Source organism: Budorcas taxicolor, chromosome 11 (genome assembly GCF_023091745.1).
Source record: "Budorcas taxicolor isolate Tak-1 chromosome 11, Takin1.1, whole genome shotgun sequence".
In the NCBI taxonomy this organism is placed as follows: domain Eukaryota; kingdom Metazoa; phylum Chordata; class Mammalia; order Artiodactyla; family Bovidae; genus Budorcas; species Budorcas taxicolor.
In genome coordinates, this window is record NC_068920.1 from 123,076,359 (window position 1) to 123,093,311 (window position 16,953).

The window sequence follows — 16,953 nt, forward strand, 5'->3', positions numbered from 1 at the left end:
AGGGTCGGGAACAAGACGCCCACAGGAAGAACCCGGAAGGGCGGCGACCCTAAAGGCGGAGCAGGCGCGGAAGCCGGGCTGGCGCCGTAGGCGGGGCCTCGGGCTCCTTTTTTTCTTATTGGAGTGCACCACTGCCAGTCTCGGCCTCTTTCCTCCCGTCCCCGCCTCTTCCGCGCAGGCAGTTTGTTAGGTGGCGGGTGAGACCCGGCGGTCACTTCCGGTTGGGGGAGAAACGTTAGACCGAAGGCGGGGCCGGGAAGAGGGAGGAGGAGGAAGAGGAACGAGACGGGCGGTGGGTGCTCTAGGTTGTTCGGCAGCGGCTGCGGCTCCGGCTCTCTTCCGGGAGGACGATGGACAGCCAGGGCAGGAAGGTGGTGGTGTGCGACAACGGCACCGGGGTAAGCGCTCGGCGGGGAGGCTGCAGCGGCCACAGGCCGGGGCCCGGATGTGCGGGGGGCGCGCGGGCCTAAAGCGCCCGGAGCTGTACCCCTGGGACCTCTGCCGCCCGGGCCGAGGGGGGCTGGCCAGCGCTTTCCACCCGCGTGGGTGTGGGGCTCGAGCGGACTGGACCCCTTAGTAGCCCCGAGCTGGGCACTCCCGCAGCTCGGGGTCAGGACGGCGGGCGAGGCCGGCGATGGTTGGGGTTCCCACCTGCTACCGGTCCGGGGCCGGCCCAGCGCTCTAGCCGCAGGAATTTGGCTCGAGGGCTGGAGGGGTAAAAGGCTGGGCTTGTGCGTTGCGAAAGGGCTTCACTCACCAGGGTCGCCGATGTGTAAAAAGGAGAAAGACCAAGAGGCCTTGCTCTTCCTGTAGAGTTGAAGATACGGAACAGGAGGCAGGAAACGGGTTTAAAGAAAAAAGGGAACTGCTGTCATGCAATGAACCTCAGTCGTTTCGCAGTGTCTGAGGCTTTTGTTGTTTTGTTTTCTTGTTTTCTGAGAGAATGGAAGGCCAGATCGGCTGTGCATCATTTACGTTTTGTTCTCCATGCTGGAAATTTGGCCCAGGTGCAGCCCCCCAGAGACCAGTATGTTTCCGTGGTTGATCTTGATCCTTTAAGGCCCAAGTAGTAATTCCACTAACCTTAGGGAAGTTAACCTTAGGAAGTTTGGGTACCCCTCCTCCTTTTTTCCCTTATTGGCAGACTACAGTTAATGTTAGTATTTAAGATCCTAAAATGCAAATAATCGTAAAAATCAGAGTAAAACACTGATTTAGACATTATTTGAAAGTTGTTTCTCTCAGTCGCCCCTCCCCCATTAAAAAAATTTTTAGGCAGCAAAGTCAGCAAATTAGAATACAGAACTGTTACTTATTTTGGATGAGTTCTGTAGTGATCACTTCCCCCTGCATTAAAGCAATTTCTAACCATTTTGAAGCTGCAGTATTTTGTCACTTTATCCCCTTCCTTCCATAAATGTAATATATGAATTAAAATAGATTTTGTATGAACTTCAAGTCACTTTGGAAACTGGATCGTTGAGGGGAAAAAAGAGCTGATATTCACCGCCATAATACTGCCTTTGATTGAATTTTTACAAGCAGTGATTATACTAGCTTTATCTGAACTAAGTTGAAAATGGATGAGAGTAAGAAGAGTGTTATCATTTAATGCAACGTTCATACAAAATAGCATAGTACTTAAAAAGAGGCAGCTTCCATTTATGTGCGTGTTCTTTATTAAAGTTATTTATGTGTCCACAAATGTATATGTGTATGTGAAAGTTTTGAAGGGATTTGTGAGAAATTTATGTTCGTTGTGGTTATCCGTGAGACTAGGGATAAGAGTGAGGTCAGGTGGGAAGGACTTCATGACTCAGTTATTGGGAAAATGTTCTTTATTTTTTAACAAACCATGCAATGTTAAACTGTCTTTAAATGAAATTATAAATGTGTTCCTTTTACAGTTAAAACTCAGTTTAAAGGTGCTTTTTTTAAAAAAAAATTGGCCTAATTCCCCCTTGTAGTCTCAAATTGACATCTAAATAAATGTAAATCTTTAAAAAAGTTGATACTAATGTATTTTTTTTGTGACTATGTCAGTTTTGGGTTTTTTTAGAAATTGAAGTCAGTTATATTTTAATGGATTCCTCCTCTTTGAAGGACAGAGAAACCAGTTTTTGTAGTATATGTTTTTTCATAATATGCAATTAAAAATCTTTTTTTTCTTGTTCTTAAGCTTTTTTTTTTTCTTGGCTCTGTAGCATGTGGGGATCTTAGTTCCCTGGCCAGGGATGGAACCCACGTCCCCTGTAGTGGAAGCACTGGACTGGCAGGGAAGTCCCATAATTAGTTTTATGTTACTGTTTCATTAGCTTGTTACAAAACTCATTGTATATTTGATTAGCCTTATGTCTAATCTATAATTTAAGAATCTTGTTCCTTAAGACAAAAGATAAGTTATTGTGACATAAGTAGAAAAGTGTAGTTAATTCAAACAAAACCTTGTGTAATATTTGGCATTGTATTTCTAATTACTTTAAATATCCAGATTTTCTATAGGACATGATTGACTTAATGAAGAAACTCCATGAAGAAAGCTCTGATGTAGTACGTAGTCAGGAATGCTGTGATATTTCTGAAAATTTAGAGAATTAGGAGCCACTTAGAGTCTGTATTTCTTATACTTCATAGTCCTGTTGATTTTATTTAGATACCTGAAGGTCTAATGATTCCTCTGTGATTAAGAAGATACTAAAATTTAGTTTCTAAAAATTTATGAGAATAGTTGTTATTCTGAAGCAACTTGCCTCTTAACACAGTTTAGGTTTTAAAATTATAGGCCATTTGAGAAGTTGATTTTTTTTTTTAAGCCTCTCTGGCAGGCCCTAAATGGAAAGCCCTCAGGGTAGATGAGTTCTTATGATCACATGCCCGGTTATGGTCCTGCTCCTCAACCTCTCCAGCTCCCATGCTGACCAGTGCGTCTGTAGGGCCTCCTAGAGGAGGAAAGCGCATCCGATTCCAATACCTTATGCACTTCATCCTCACAACCATCCAAACCTAAAATGGAGCCTGTGTAAACCGCCACCTAACATAAAGCTGCGGAAAGTGGCCAGATAGGTGAAGATGTGGAGATCTGCTTCAGCTTAGGTGCCTTTCAAGGATTGGGCCCAGGCCCCTGACGTTGTGTATTCTTTTGCCAGACTTGGGTGATTTCATCAACATTGAGTTAGTTTACCAACAGTGAAGACTTTTGGAGTGCTTGCTGCTTGACTGGTATAATTTTTAGGGTCCAGTGACACAGAGTAGCTTGTAGTGTTAAGATAGTTACACTTTTTTTTTTAAATTGTACTTTTACAATTCATGTTTGTAGTTGATTACAGCTTGCTTTATCAGGCTTAGGCAAATTTAAATGTTGGATTTAGGAGTGTTTGAAGTAGAACCAAATCAAAAGTAGATTTGGTTTAGCCCTTGAAAATGCTTTGGAATAAACAGAATAAATATTTTGGTGATCTAAGATCAGAGTAATCACTATGCAATTAAATTATTATATCAGTGCCATTTATTTAAAGTAATAAAGGAAAAATACAAATTAAATAAGCCCAAATGAAGCTTTATAAATCCCAGTTTGTTTTTTGAGGGGAGAAAGATACCTTTACAGCAAATGTACATGGGCTTTTTTTTTTTTCTTTGAAAGAAAATTACATTGTTCATGTTCTTACCATTTGATGACTCAGTGGGAAGTAAGGGAGCCTGTTTAAACCACAGTGCTATGAAGAGGAAACTATATATGGTAAAGTCTATTTCTTAAACATAGCCCTATTGCACACAGTGAGAGAACTAAGTCATAAGGTCTTAAAATGATTGAAGTGGGGGGAGGTATTTCAAGAATTAAAGTTATGCCAAACAAGTAGTTTAGAAAAGAATATTTTTTTTGTATATTATTACCTTATGGTTTAGATTTTTTTAAAAATACTGGCTTTTTTGCAAGAAAGGAAATGCCAGGTTGTCTGTTGGTTATATATTACTGAGAAATAGATCGTTGTAATTATATTCTTGTTGTTTTAACGGCTATTGCGTTGACATCTGAAATAATGTGATGTAGTGCAGCTATTGCCATTTTGACCAAACACTAGTTCCCTGTAGGAATGCTAGCTAGTGATTGCTATCTTTAATTTGAACTAAAAGCCAACTTTCCATTTTTTAAATAATTTTAAAAAATATTTATTTTAGTTAATATATTTATTTGGTGGCACTAGGTTAGTTATGGCACATGGGATCTTAAGTTGTGGCATGTGGAATCTAGTTCCCTGATCCCTGGTCTCCCTCCATTGGGAATACAGAGTCTTAGCCACTGGACCTCCAGAGAAGTTCCTTCATCTTTTAATGAAGCACAGAAATAGTAGTTCAGAGTTATTTTTGTAGTTTTAGGAATTCTTAATTTTTGTCTTCTTACTTTAGGCACTTGGCAAATATGTTGTCCTGTGAAATATGCTCGAACAAGCATTTTACCTCCTCAGCCTCCTGACTGCCTGGTCGGGTGGGGAGATGGGGGGGATGGGACAGACACGACTTGACTTAGGCTCCATCCCAGGCTCCTCCTCCCACCTTCACCTAGTGTTAAGATTTCTCAGTTAAATCATTGGTTTACATTTAATATGCTGAAAATTGCCTTTACAAATGTGTAGATTCTTTTTTTCATTCGTTTTACAATGTGTTTATCGGAGAAGGCAATGGCATCCCACTCCAGTACTCTTGCCTGGAAAATCCCGCGGACGGAGGAGCCTGGTAGGCTGCAGTCCATGCGGTCGCTGAGAGTTGGACACGACTCAGTGACTTCACTTTTCACTTTCATGCATTGGAGAAGAAAATGGCAACCCACTCCAGTGTTCTTGCCTGGAGAATCCCAGGGATGGCAGAGCCTGGTGGGCTGCCATCTATGGGGTCTCACAGAGTCGGACACAACTGAAGCGACTTAGCAGCGGCAGCAGTATGTTTATCTGCTCGTTATGTCACGACATAAAAGTTGAATGTGTACATTGTTTTTGCTGTTTATATTTGGAATATATGTATAAATTATGACTAAAGCTGATACTTGTCTGGTGGTCATGACAGATTTTATTTATGTAGAAATTTGAATGTAGTGGCATAATGAGAAGAGATTCTCTGGTCTAACATCTGATCTCAGTTCACAATAAGTGAACTGGCTTTTGGCTTAAGGACTAGAGAGTTTGATTTAGAAGAGATGAGTGTGAAAGGTTTTTTTCCTTTTAATTTGAATAGACTAGAAAATACTAAGTATTATTCTTTTCCTCTGCGGCAGTTGTTGCTCCAACTCTTTCTGGGTCAGATTGATAAATTTTTTGGGAAGATATTGTGGAGAAATGAACTAACACTTCTGAATTCTGTTAAACACTTTTTTTTAGCGTGGGAAGTATATTGTTCTTTACTATCAACCACTATTCAAGTAGAGTAGGTGTGAGCAAGCAGGATATCTATTACATATGCCATCATATCACACTAACTTCAGCCTTGGAAGGTAATCCGGAAGGAATCGTATCATGATGTTTTTTAGGTTTTAGAAAACCTAGGTTCAGTGGCAAACTGAGCAGGACTAGGTTTTGTGGGTTAGGAAGAAAACCTATTTGAACAGTATATTTTATGTAAATTCTAAAATGTGAACATGAATGAGGGGATATGAATTCAGGTGGTATTGGAAATGTGCAATTTTTAAATTTTAGACAGATTTTTTTCAGACTAGAAGCTTCAGTCTGCTGAAGACATGATTTTAACATATTTTTTTAAAGCACTATTTTTAAAAGACTTGCAGTTATGCATGGCAGAATGTTCTAGGCTATTTATAATTAAATGTGGTTCATCAGTATCATTTCCAACAAGGTTGTCTTTGAAATAGAAAAATTTTGTGTTTTAGAGAGTTAGTCAGAAGTCAGTGAGTTTCAGGTTGTTGCTAGCTTTTACCACCATCAAACAAAACAGTTCCTTGTATGTAACAGCTTTCTGTCCACTTTTGTGTTATTTCTGCCATATGTCACATTCAAGTATTGTTTTTCTCCTTAATTCTTCTAAGATAATGTGGTGCCAAATCCATGGAACAATAGATTGTCTCAATATTAAACATGTTCTCTATATTAAAATAATCATAGTATTGTACTCTTGAGTCAGCAGCAAAACTTTTCACTTTTATTGATCAGTTAAATAATACGCACCTAGCATGTGTCAGACACTGTTCTAGGTGCTTGGGATTCATCAGTAGACACAAAAGTGTTTGCACAGTATACTGTACATTGCACAAAATCTTGTTAAGGGAATGGTTGAGGTTGATGACAGCTCCTCTTACATAGCTTCTTCCTCCTACCCTAAAGTTTTTAACTGCCTTTTCCTTGTAATGGCTGCTCTTAAAAATAAGGCTAAACAGACTGCATTATTGATATAAGCATTAAAAACCCTTGGTTCTATTTTCAGTTTTACTGTAGTCATTAAATCTCCTAGTTTATCTGTTTCTTATTCATAAAGTGGAAGTATTATTAGAATCAATGCTACATCCTCATTGGAGAAGTACAATATCTAAATATGAACTTATGTCACCTGGTATTACTAAATGTTTCTCTAAATATAAAAATGTAAATAGCCAAAAATGCCTAATAAACGTTTATTTTAACTTGCTGCTGGTCCAGATGCCATTTGATTCCCCATTTTGGAAAATGGTGTTACTTAAGTGAATTCCCAGACATGAATGAAAGCCTGCTTTCGTTCTGTTCATTTTCTGACATTTCTTTTAAAAATCCTTGGAATTCATTGAATGAATTTGTCCCTTCCTTGCTGTGCATCAAGGCAGTAGGTTCCAGCATGCACTGCTCAGCTTAGGTCCCTTGAGGCTTTCCCTAAGAGTTAACCAGTCAAGAAATGGGAACTCCAGTAGTCAGGCCATGAAGGAAATAAATGGAGGATATGATAGACGGGGTGATTACTTTGGGTAATTTGAAAGCACCAAAAGTTTAGGATATTATATAAATGCAAACAGTACCTTTCAGATAGAGTTTTTAAATGGATAATAGTGTAAATACTTTGACGCTAACCCACTTTTTACTGTTCTTTTCCAGTTTGTGAAGTGTGGATATGCAGGCTCTAACTTTCCAGAACATATCTTCCCAGCTTTGGTTGGAAGACCTATTATCAGATCGACCACCAAAGTGGGAAACATTGAAATCAAGGTAATATTTTATTTATTGATAAATGAGGAGCAAAACCTACTGAAATGTTCTTTGAATTAAGTAGTTTTAAGATGTGATGCCTTGAAAAGCAAAGGAGGAGGGCCGAATTTCTTATATTTTAAATTTTTATCAACACGTGAAGAAAGGTACAGAAACTGAAAGTAATTTCGTCTGACTTTAAGTATAGCTTGATGCCATTACTCTCTGAATACAATAAAAATAAGATTTTTATGTTGATGTGAATGCTGTATTAGTGACTTAAAGTCCTATAGTATAATTTTAAAAGAAATCAGCCTGGTACTTTTATGTCTTTCAATTCCATATATTTGTCATTCAGTGTTAGTGTCTCTTTGGGAGCTGAAACTTCTTCCATGTTCTCATGGCCTGATATCCCTACATTTTTATATAGCTATTCAGGAAAAATAGAGTGTGCATCTTATTGGTTCCTTTTTTCACCAGTATAATAAGTGATTTCCACAGTGTGCAGGAGGAAGCTGTGCAAGTCTTTATTTGACCTTGCATCATTTATCTTAGGACAGGAGAAGGGAGGGAATGTTGTCATTGCCTACATACCAATCTTAACATGAGACTGGACCTTAATAGATTTTTATCTTCTATTAAAGGAGGTGGAAATCAAAAGGGAGTTAACAATATTTTAGAAGGGAGGAAAAAAAAAGAACAATCAAAAGTCAGTGGTTACCGCTTGACTTAAAATCTTCAGATAGCCTAGGGATCAGATTAGGTTACACGAAATGTAGTAGAATTTAGAAGCCGTTTTATGAATCATTTGTGAACAGACTAGCATCGTTGGTCCTATCTGGACAGTCCTTGACAAGACTTCAGAGAGTTTGTTAGGTTGTAAGTTAAGTTACCCATCTCTGGGACGTTTGTTTGAGGTGTTTAGAAAGCTGGTAATAGATAGGAGACATTTGCTGCTGAAGAGCTCTCTGCTGTTGGGACTAGAGGATTGAGTTACACGATGAATAAAAATACAAACTGAAACTTAGGTTCTGTGATAATTTTTTTAAAGACTTAAAAGAGTGACTGATTCTGGCCTCTGTTTTATTATAATCAGAAGGGATACTCAATATGAGAGTTTCTTGGTTTGGGGTGTTTTTTTTTTTCGTGTCTTTTGGGAATTTTATAGAATCCCATATTCTGTTTTTGTTAACTCCTTTTGTTCTGATTGAGTTCCATCTTAAATGAACTTCAGCTTAAAATTTAGCTAGTAATAGTGATAAGGATACAGTTTTTTAATAATGTTGAAAGTCACATTTATTCAGTATCAGCCTTTTAAAGAAGAATGGTTTTTTAATATACTTTACGGATAATAACATTTTTGAGGTATTAAGCTACATCACATATAGCTATTTTTATTGTCCAGCATAATTACCTATATTTTTCACTCCTACTTTTCTTGCTTTTTAAGGGCAAGTGATAGAAATGAGTCTAGGTGATACTCAAATAAGACATTTTTGCTAAGGAATTCCCCAGTAGCATTTGCTTGTATGGTTTGTCAGTCTGTTAAGTTGGTTTACTTCTGTTCAATCTGCTTAATCTTTCTAAGTCTTTCAAGTTAATTTGTTCTTCCAGTAGAAAACAGTGAAAGAAGAGAGAACTGTGTCAAATTTAACTTGACTACTAGAGCTTGGAAAAACACTCTAAACACCCTTTCCCTACTCAGCTAGACCTTTTCTGCTGTTTATTTTCCTTAATTAAGGTACTTAAATTCAGTAACAAATGAAATTTGACTTTTTTGGAATATTTCAAATTTGGAATATGCCTAGTGGATTGATTTATACTTTTTGTGTCTTGTTACCTAAAATGTGGTAGACTGAAAACTGGAAATTTAAATTGTTTAATGAGTTAACTTTCATTCAGGAGTAATAACTGTCCGTGTTAATTTGGCCCTAATTATTAACTCCGTAAACTGTAGTAGTACTGCATCTGCCTCGACCTAATTTGTCTCTATTGCTTGTATGTTTAAAAATTTCAGTGAGGATTTTATTTAGGCCTTTTCTGACTCTTACTTCTACCTTCTCTCTCTTCACCTTTCTTGACCTGTTGAAGTAGAATAACAAAAAGATGGTAAGTGAGGTTACACACATGCTCTCTGTTTGTTTTCCACTTTTGCTTGGTGGGACAGTAGTTGTTGTTTTGTGTCCCTTTAGTATTGGGGAGGGGGGTGATTCCATATTTTAATTTCTAAGTACTTTGATTTTTAACCTTTTTCATTGCTTCAATTTGGTAGCAACTAATTAAGTCCTATACTCTCCTGATTGCATACAATGGACCAAACCAGAACTAATTACTAACATAGTTTTGAATTGTTTTCCTTGTGTTTTTTGTAGATGAATGTTACAATTAAAATGGAATGTAGTGTGCATTATGTTAGAAACCAAGTGGCTTTCTTTAGGATATGTGTGATCCAGAAAAGTGGGGTGAAGTTGTTGCATTTGGATCAATTCACTGTTAAATTGAACATTGCCTGTCATAGCCTATATATGTATATATTTGCATCTGGTACAGTATCATACGTGTATTTAATAAACTAGGTAAGATTGTAATGTGCCAATGAACTATAAATAGTAAAGGAGAGAAAAAGATTGATTTGTTTCCTGTATTATCCTTGTTTATGAGCAGATTTTACATTACCTGATTATAAATAAGAAAAAGGTCAAAGTCTTGTAAGACTTTTCCATTGACAGTGGATTTTCCCTTTAAATAAATACCATTGTACCGTTTTCATTTAAACTAGAACTGGACACATCCCAGCAGTTGAGTCTTTTATTATATTTTTCTGTGATAGTCTTAAGTTTTTCTATAGTAGATATTCTCATTTGTTTTTAATATTGTTTGTAAGTAACTTTGACAGAGATAAATATCAGGCCTTTCTAGTGATAAGTGTTTTAGCTAGTAACAGTAACTAAACTAGTGGCAAGTTTTCTTTTGAATAAACAAAAACATGGAAAACTGGAAATTATTTCTAAATAAGATCATGCATTTGTCTTAAAATCCTAAGGAGATTAAGAAAAGAGTAGTTGCAGAGAACTCTTTAATGTTTTTTATGAAATTTCTTTCTAGGAATTTAATTGCGGTTTTAAAGTATATTTGCTCTAATTTCCAATTTGAGGTGACATTATTCAGAATGATTCTTGGCGTATCGCATCTACACTGCTTGCTTTTCATAAAATATAAATGCCTTTAAAATGGCATCTCAGACAGTTACTGTAATTTTTCATTTTTTCAGATAATAGGTGATGTCCAGTGATGAGGTGGGTGGTAAATAGGTGATGTCACTTGAGGTCCAGTGATGAGGTGGGTGGTAAAAAAAACCAAGGCCTGATCTGACCGCTTGTAATTTTGATCTTGAAGATGAAGGCAAGTTCCATAAAACTCTTAGCATTTTGGAGTTTTGGAAATTGAAATGTTCTAGGGAAAACTATGTTTTAGGATTTTTTGAAATAAAATTTTAGATAAGTTTTTGAATTAAGTAGCTTGAGTTATTCAAGAATGTTTGCACTAATTTGACAAGTTAATGCTTGTTTTCTTCCATTTTACATGTCCTCTTTGTTCAGAGGGATGGTAAGATACTTGATGCCAGATGTTTCTTTCAGTTAATTCTTCATAGTATGTGTGCCCTAGAAGTAGACACATGACACTTTTATTTTGAGTTGGTATTAGATCAGACATATGTAGGCCCCTATTCTTGCATGGAATAAGAACTAAATAGTCAGATGTAATTAGACCAGATTTATACTAAATTTGTTGAAATACAGTTGTGAACATGTATCAATGATATAAACCATCTTAATTATCTATTATTACCTTGTATAACAGAAATGTACATTCCAGAAAAAAATAACTAACATTATATATTAAATTACATTGATGGCCAGAAGTCATATAGGTATTTGGAGACATAGATTCCTCCCCCTGACATTTTATTATGAAGTGTTTGGAATACACAGCAAATTTAAAGGAATTTTACCATGAAACTCATACATCCATCACCTAGATTCTGACATTAATGTTTACTATACTGATATATCACATGTCTATCCATTTATCCATCTGTCAGTCCATCTGTGTATCTTGTCTTTCAGTGTATTTGAAATTAACAGTATTCTTCTAAGTAATTCAACAAATGCATGTCATTTAGTAGAGTTATCTAATATAAGATTTTTAGTTTTTCATTTTTGTATCAGATCATTCTAAATAGTTAATATTTAAGAAGTTTGAGTATTAAGGCATGGTGCATTAATTTTATATGCAATTTAGTTGCAATAGATACATTTTAGTGAGTATTTCTAGCATCTGCTTTAACTTTGTTTTTCCTTTTTGTTGCTTTCAGTGGATTTTCCAGTTTTTTTTTTTTTTTTTTTTTGGTATTGTCTTTAAATAGAGTCCTCACCCTGGTTTCTTTCTTATCTCTTTTTTTAAAAATCATTATTAAAAAAAAGTTTAAAGTCATATATTTATTTAAACTTCTGTTTTAAAACATCTTAAGATCTTATAGCAAATAGTAGCTATTTTGATACTAGAATTTTTTTTTAATTCATCAGTATGTGTTTAAATCAGGATTATTTAGTATCTCGACTAGCCAATTTTTAAAGTAAGATTTAATTCTGAGACATCATTAGCCTTATACACATAAAATTTGACTTTTAAAATGTGGGTCATCTTAAGTATGTGCTCATTGGAGACAAGACTTGTGAGTATTCTGCTTCCTGGGTGATAGCGTAGTTTTCCAGTATTTTACTTGAAGATTGGAAATGTTGCTTATGAGATAATTTTAACGAAGAATTTCTTCTCTGTATCTTAATTTTTTATGTCTCTACAAATTATCTTTCATCTTGGTGAGGCACATATTGAAGCTTAATTACAGTTTTAATTGGGACATATCTAGGTAGGCGTTTGTGAAATTTACAAGTTTGTAGTGCATATATCCACTATTAAAGTATAATAAAAATCATTTTATTTTTTGCTTCTTATTATGCTGCATAGTACTACACTTATCATTTTGATATTTAGTAAAAAGAAATGTGCTGCATGCGTTGAGCATTTTTCTGCAAGTTTTTTTTTCCCCTCATATGCTATCTCACATATCACAGGCCTTATTTTTTGAACATTTGAGCAAAAGAAAGAGATGAAACCTCATACAAACCCCTCCAAAATATGAAAATGTGGGGTTTATTTGTGCTAATGCTCTTCTTTTGGAAACATATTTACTAAAGGTAAGGTCAATTTATTGATTTAAACCACACTGTACATAAAAACTTATTATTCATGATTAAGATTTGTAAGACATTGTTCATGAAAGATCAACTTTTTAACTTGTGGAATGAAGAAATTTATCTGAAAGTGCCAGAAATATTAAAATTAATTATTCTCCAGTTTTCCAAAATATAAGAGGATAATTTTCTGATGGTATTTTATGCAAAAATTTGGTCAAAAGCTTTGATATTATAATTTTCTAGGATCTTATGGTTGGTGATGAGGCAAGTGAATTACGCTCGATGTTAGAAGTTAATTACCCTATGGAAAATGGCATAGTACGAAATTGGGATGACATGAAACACCTATGGGACTACACATTTGGACCAGAAAAACTTAACATAGATACCAGGAATTGTAAAATTCTACTCACAGAACCTCCTATGAACCCAACCAAAAATAGAGAGAAGATTGTAGAGGTAAGTTTTTAGATGGGTTGTGCATGTATATGTTTCTGTGATGTGATATTAAAGCAGATTTTTTTGTTTTATCTTACCTCTGTTGTTGAGAATAAAGGAAATAAGAGTAATTGTTACTTTTCCCCAGATCCTGTTTATTGAGCACCTAAGTATATGTTAGTCATTATAAGTAGAATATACCAGTAAACAAAGCCAAAATCCTGCTGCTATGGAATTTAGCATCTAGCAGGGGAAAATAGACCAAAAAAAAAAAAAGAGTTAATTGAATGGTTTATTAGAAGATACTAGATGCTAAAGGAGGGGTGGGAAAGAGTAAGGGAGATCGGGCATGTAGGAAGGCTGCATTTTTCATAGGTTGTGGTAGTACGTGTCTGTAAGGTGATATTTAAACGGAGGGAGTTAGCCAGTAACTAACTGGGGGAAAAGCATTCCAGGCAAAGGGAGTAACCAGTGTAAAGGTCTTGAAATGGGACCAAGCGTGGCATATTAGTCAGCAAGGAAGCCACTGTGGGAGAGCAGCGGGAGATGAGGTGCGAGAAATAATGGGGCTGAATCATCCAGGGCCTTGTAGGTTCTTACAGGAGATTAGATTTAAACTCTGAGTGAAATGTAGGGCTACTACAAGGAGGAGCTATTACAGATTGAGGTTTCTATGGCTCCTGTATGAATGTAGAACATAAGGAGGCAAGCGTAGAAGAAAGACGAGTTTGGAGACTTTTTCAGTTATCTAGACACCAGATAATGATGGTTAGCAGAGAAGGTAATGAAAAATGGCCAGATTGTCGCTCTGTTTTGAAGGTAGGGCCAAAAAAAGATCCCGATTTCTTAAATACATGTGATAGAGAGGTAACTGAAAGTTTCACTTGAGCAAACACTGAGAGTAGAACAGGATTTGGGAGGGAGATGGATCAGGAGTTCAGTTTTGGACATGTTAGGTTTTCTTTAGACATCCAAGCAAAAATGGTTACATGTATAAGGTCAAGTTCAGGAGAAAAGTCTGAGGCTGGAGGTATAAACTTGGGAGTCACGAGGATATAGATAACATAGTTAACCAAAGAAGTGATAGCAGACAGTGGGGAGAATGCTGAGGGCCAGGGAGATGGGAGGGCTCGGGAAGGGAGGTGGAAACAGTAACGAGGTAGGCAGTTAAAGAGCAAAAAGTCTGCATTCTTAATACTTGAGATGGGTAACTTTTCAACAGTTTTCTTTCATTTTGTTATATATGAGGTAGGAAATTTTAATTACTTTGGATTTTATTAGCTTTCCAGATACTGCTTAATGTAAGTAAATGTTTTGTTTTACTCATTGACTATGTTGAGATGTTGATGGAAATTTTAGAAGAGATTTAAAATTTTTGTATTTTCAGATTTTGAGATTGTGGTTTTAGCTACAGAATCCATATCATTTCTTATGGTTCATATTTTTTTATTATTTTTTTTCTCCTAGCCACCCCTGAAACTATGAAAGATGGGCTTTATTGTATTCATATTTTAATTGTGCTTTATACTTTCTAAATGATTTATAGTTACTAATCGTTTGTAACGGATAAGTGGTCATTTATAATTGCTCTTTATTTTTACCAATGCATTGCAAAAACAGAGTGTAGAGATATTTTTGTATTAAATCAAGAGGTTACCAGACGAGGAGACCTCTTCCAAAAAAATAATACAGTAGCAGAATGGAAACCAAGTTTTCTTTCAAGTGAAAATTCAGGGAGATGGCATTTGCTATGTAGTGGATAACATCATATCTGTCATCCACTAACTAACTATTTGACTAGGACAGATTTTTTTTTTAATCTGCAGAAATGACAGGAATTAGTCTTACTACACACTCTAAGGTCTCCTCTTCGTTTAATGCTCTTTTTTACTTGTAAATAGAAATTTGATTATGACTGATAATGCCCCATTTTAATCTCATTCAGGAAGTTGTTTCTGAGCTACAAATACTTCTTAATGATCTTATGAATAAAAATAAATTGTGACAGACTGTCAAATTGATAAATGCAAATACAGTTGATAAATGCAAATGACCTTTGAACAACACAAGGTTAAGGGTGCCAATCCCCCTCAGTCAAAATTTGTATAAAACTTTATAATTTGCCCTCTGTATCCCAGGTTCTGCATCCCTGGATTCAGCTGATCTTGGATCATGTGATGATGTAGTATTCATTTATTGAAAAAAATCTGCAATTAAATGAACCTGCACAATTCAGAACCACCTGTGTTGTTCAAGGGTCAGCTGTATACCATTTTCGTCCCTGTAGCAGGAGGATAAAGGATAATGGAATAGAATACTAGTCAGAAAATTTAGTTGCTGAATTGATGAGTTTGTGTTTCAGAGTTGTAAAATTTAGTTATTACGATTAAAAATTTTTTTTAAATTTAGTTTTATTGAAGCATGATTGATTTACAATGCTGTGTTAAGTTTCAGGTATACAGCATAGTGATTGAGAGGTTTTTTGTTTTGTTTTGGCTATGGCATGTGGGATCTTAGTTCCCTGACCAGAGATCGTGCCCTCAGCAGTGGAAACACAGAGTTTTAACCACTGGACCGCTATGGAATTCCCCAGAGTTGTAAAAATTTAAATTGTATATCGTTCTCATTGTGGTCAGTTGTAAAATTTCTAAATATCAGATATTCGTAGTGGTAGTCTGCACTGCCAGTCAGTGAATGCTAACTGTGGATGACAGAGAAAATCCTACAGAATATTCCTGGCCAACCTGCGATACAGACAATGAGCAGCATTGTGAGCAGAGAGGACGTGAAGGAGCCCCTCATCCCTGCCGTGGACCTCAGCACAGGGTGGAGCGCAGCCTTGCTCCACTGGGGAGCGCAGACTCAGCAGCTGAGCAGCTTCTGGATCTGCCAGCATTCGGGAATTGTTTAGTCTTGTTTCCCTCCCGTACCGTTTATTACCTGGAGGCAGAGCCACAGTCTTGCTTGGCCCAGGTTGAGGGAAAGGGATGGGAGGGTTGGCAGTTCAGTAGTTTGTGTAGTTTGTCTTTGAATTAAAAGACATTTCCCTTAAGGGACATGAGTTCAGAAAGTCTTGTTCAAAAACAGAACACTTTGTTTCACTCTAATCTGCCATTAGCTAAAAACTCTCAGAAATCTTAGCTTTGTAGCACTTAAGAAATGCTTGGGGACTGAATGTGTATTTAAAAAAATCTGTCCTCAAAATTGGGGCTCTCTGACAGCAGGACTTTAATAGAGGCAAGAAACAGCTGAAGAGAATGGAAGATTCTTTTGGGTCGTTTGATTCTATTTTGATCAGCTAATCCACTCTTGCCATCAAGAAAGCATATATTAATACATATATATTACATTATAATGTAATTTCTAAATACTAATGTTTTCCCTTTCCTTTTGCACTTTCAGGTAATGTTTGAAACTTACCAGTTTTCTGGTGTGTATGTAGCCATCCAGGCAGTCCTGACTTTGTATGCTCAAGGTAGGTAAAGCTTAACTTTCAGTATCATTAATTCAAAAACATTTGTTACATGTATTTTATGTCAGAGGAATTTGATTTCTCAGGAAGTTTTAAGTCCCAGAAAGCTCAGTTTTATATATTTGTATTAATTCAAATATTCCACAGTTTGTCAAATAAAATATACACATTTTTATTTTCTTTACTGAACAATGAAAGACTTAAGAAGAAACTTCTCAGTTTTTTTTTTATAAGTAGGAAGTTTCTTTGGAGAAGGCAATGGCACCCCACTCCAGTACTCTTGCCTGGAAAATCCCATGGACGGAGGAGCCTGGTAGGCTGCAGTCCATGGGGTCGCTAAGAGTCGGACACGACTGAGCGACTTCACTTTCACTTTTCACTTTCATGCATTGGAGAAGGAAATGGCAACCCACTCCAGTGTTCTTGGCTGGAGAATTCCGGGGACAGGGGAGCCTGGTGGGCTGCTGTCTCTGGGGTCGCACAGAGTTGGACACGACTGAAGCGACTTAGCAGCAGCAGGAAGTTTCTTCTTTTAGGCAAATTAAAGTAAGAAAATTTTTGAAGGGAAAAATAAACATGGAATCTGTTCTCAGAATTGTCAAGAGTTTAAAAAAGCCAGAAAGTTTCATAT

The 16,953-nt window shown here is 36.5% G+C and overlaps 1 protein-coding gene across 2 annotated transcripts in view; it reads left to right on the forward strand.

Annotated features, from left to right (window-relative positions):
* Positions 1-235: 235 nt before the first annotated feature.
* Positions 236-16,953, forward strand: part of ACTR2 (actin related protein 2) — a 38,515-nt gene continuing 21,797 nt past the window's right edge. The window contains exons 1-5 of one of the 2 annotated variants that reach the window (XM_052648006.1): positions 236-398; positions 7,065-7,175; positions 9,249-9,263; positions 12,656-12,871; positions 16,253-16,325. In XM_052648006.1, coding sequence (XP_052503966.1) covers positions 351-398; positions 7,065-7,175; positions 9,249-9,263; positions 12,656-12,871; positions 16,253-16,325 — 463 coding nt within the window. In that variant the 5' untranslated portion in view covers positions 236-350. The remainder of the gene's footprint in view (positions 399-7,064; positions 7,176-9,248; positions 9,264-12,655; positions 12,872-16,252; positions 16,326-16,953) is intronic. The other variant, XM_052648007.1, reaches the window with a different exon arrangement.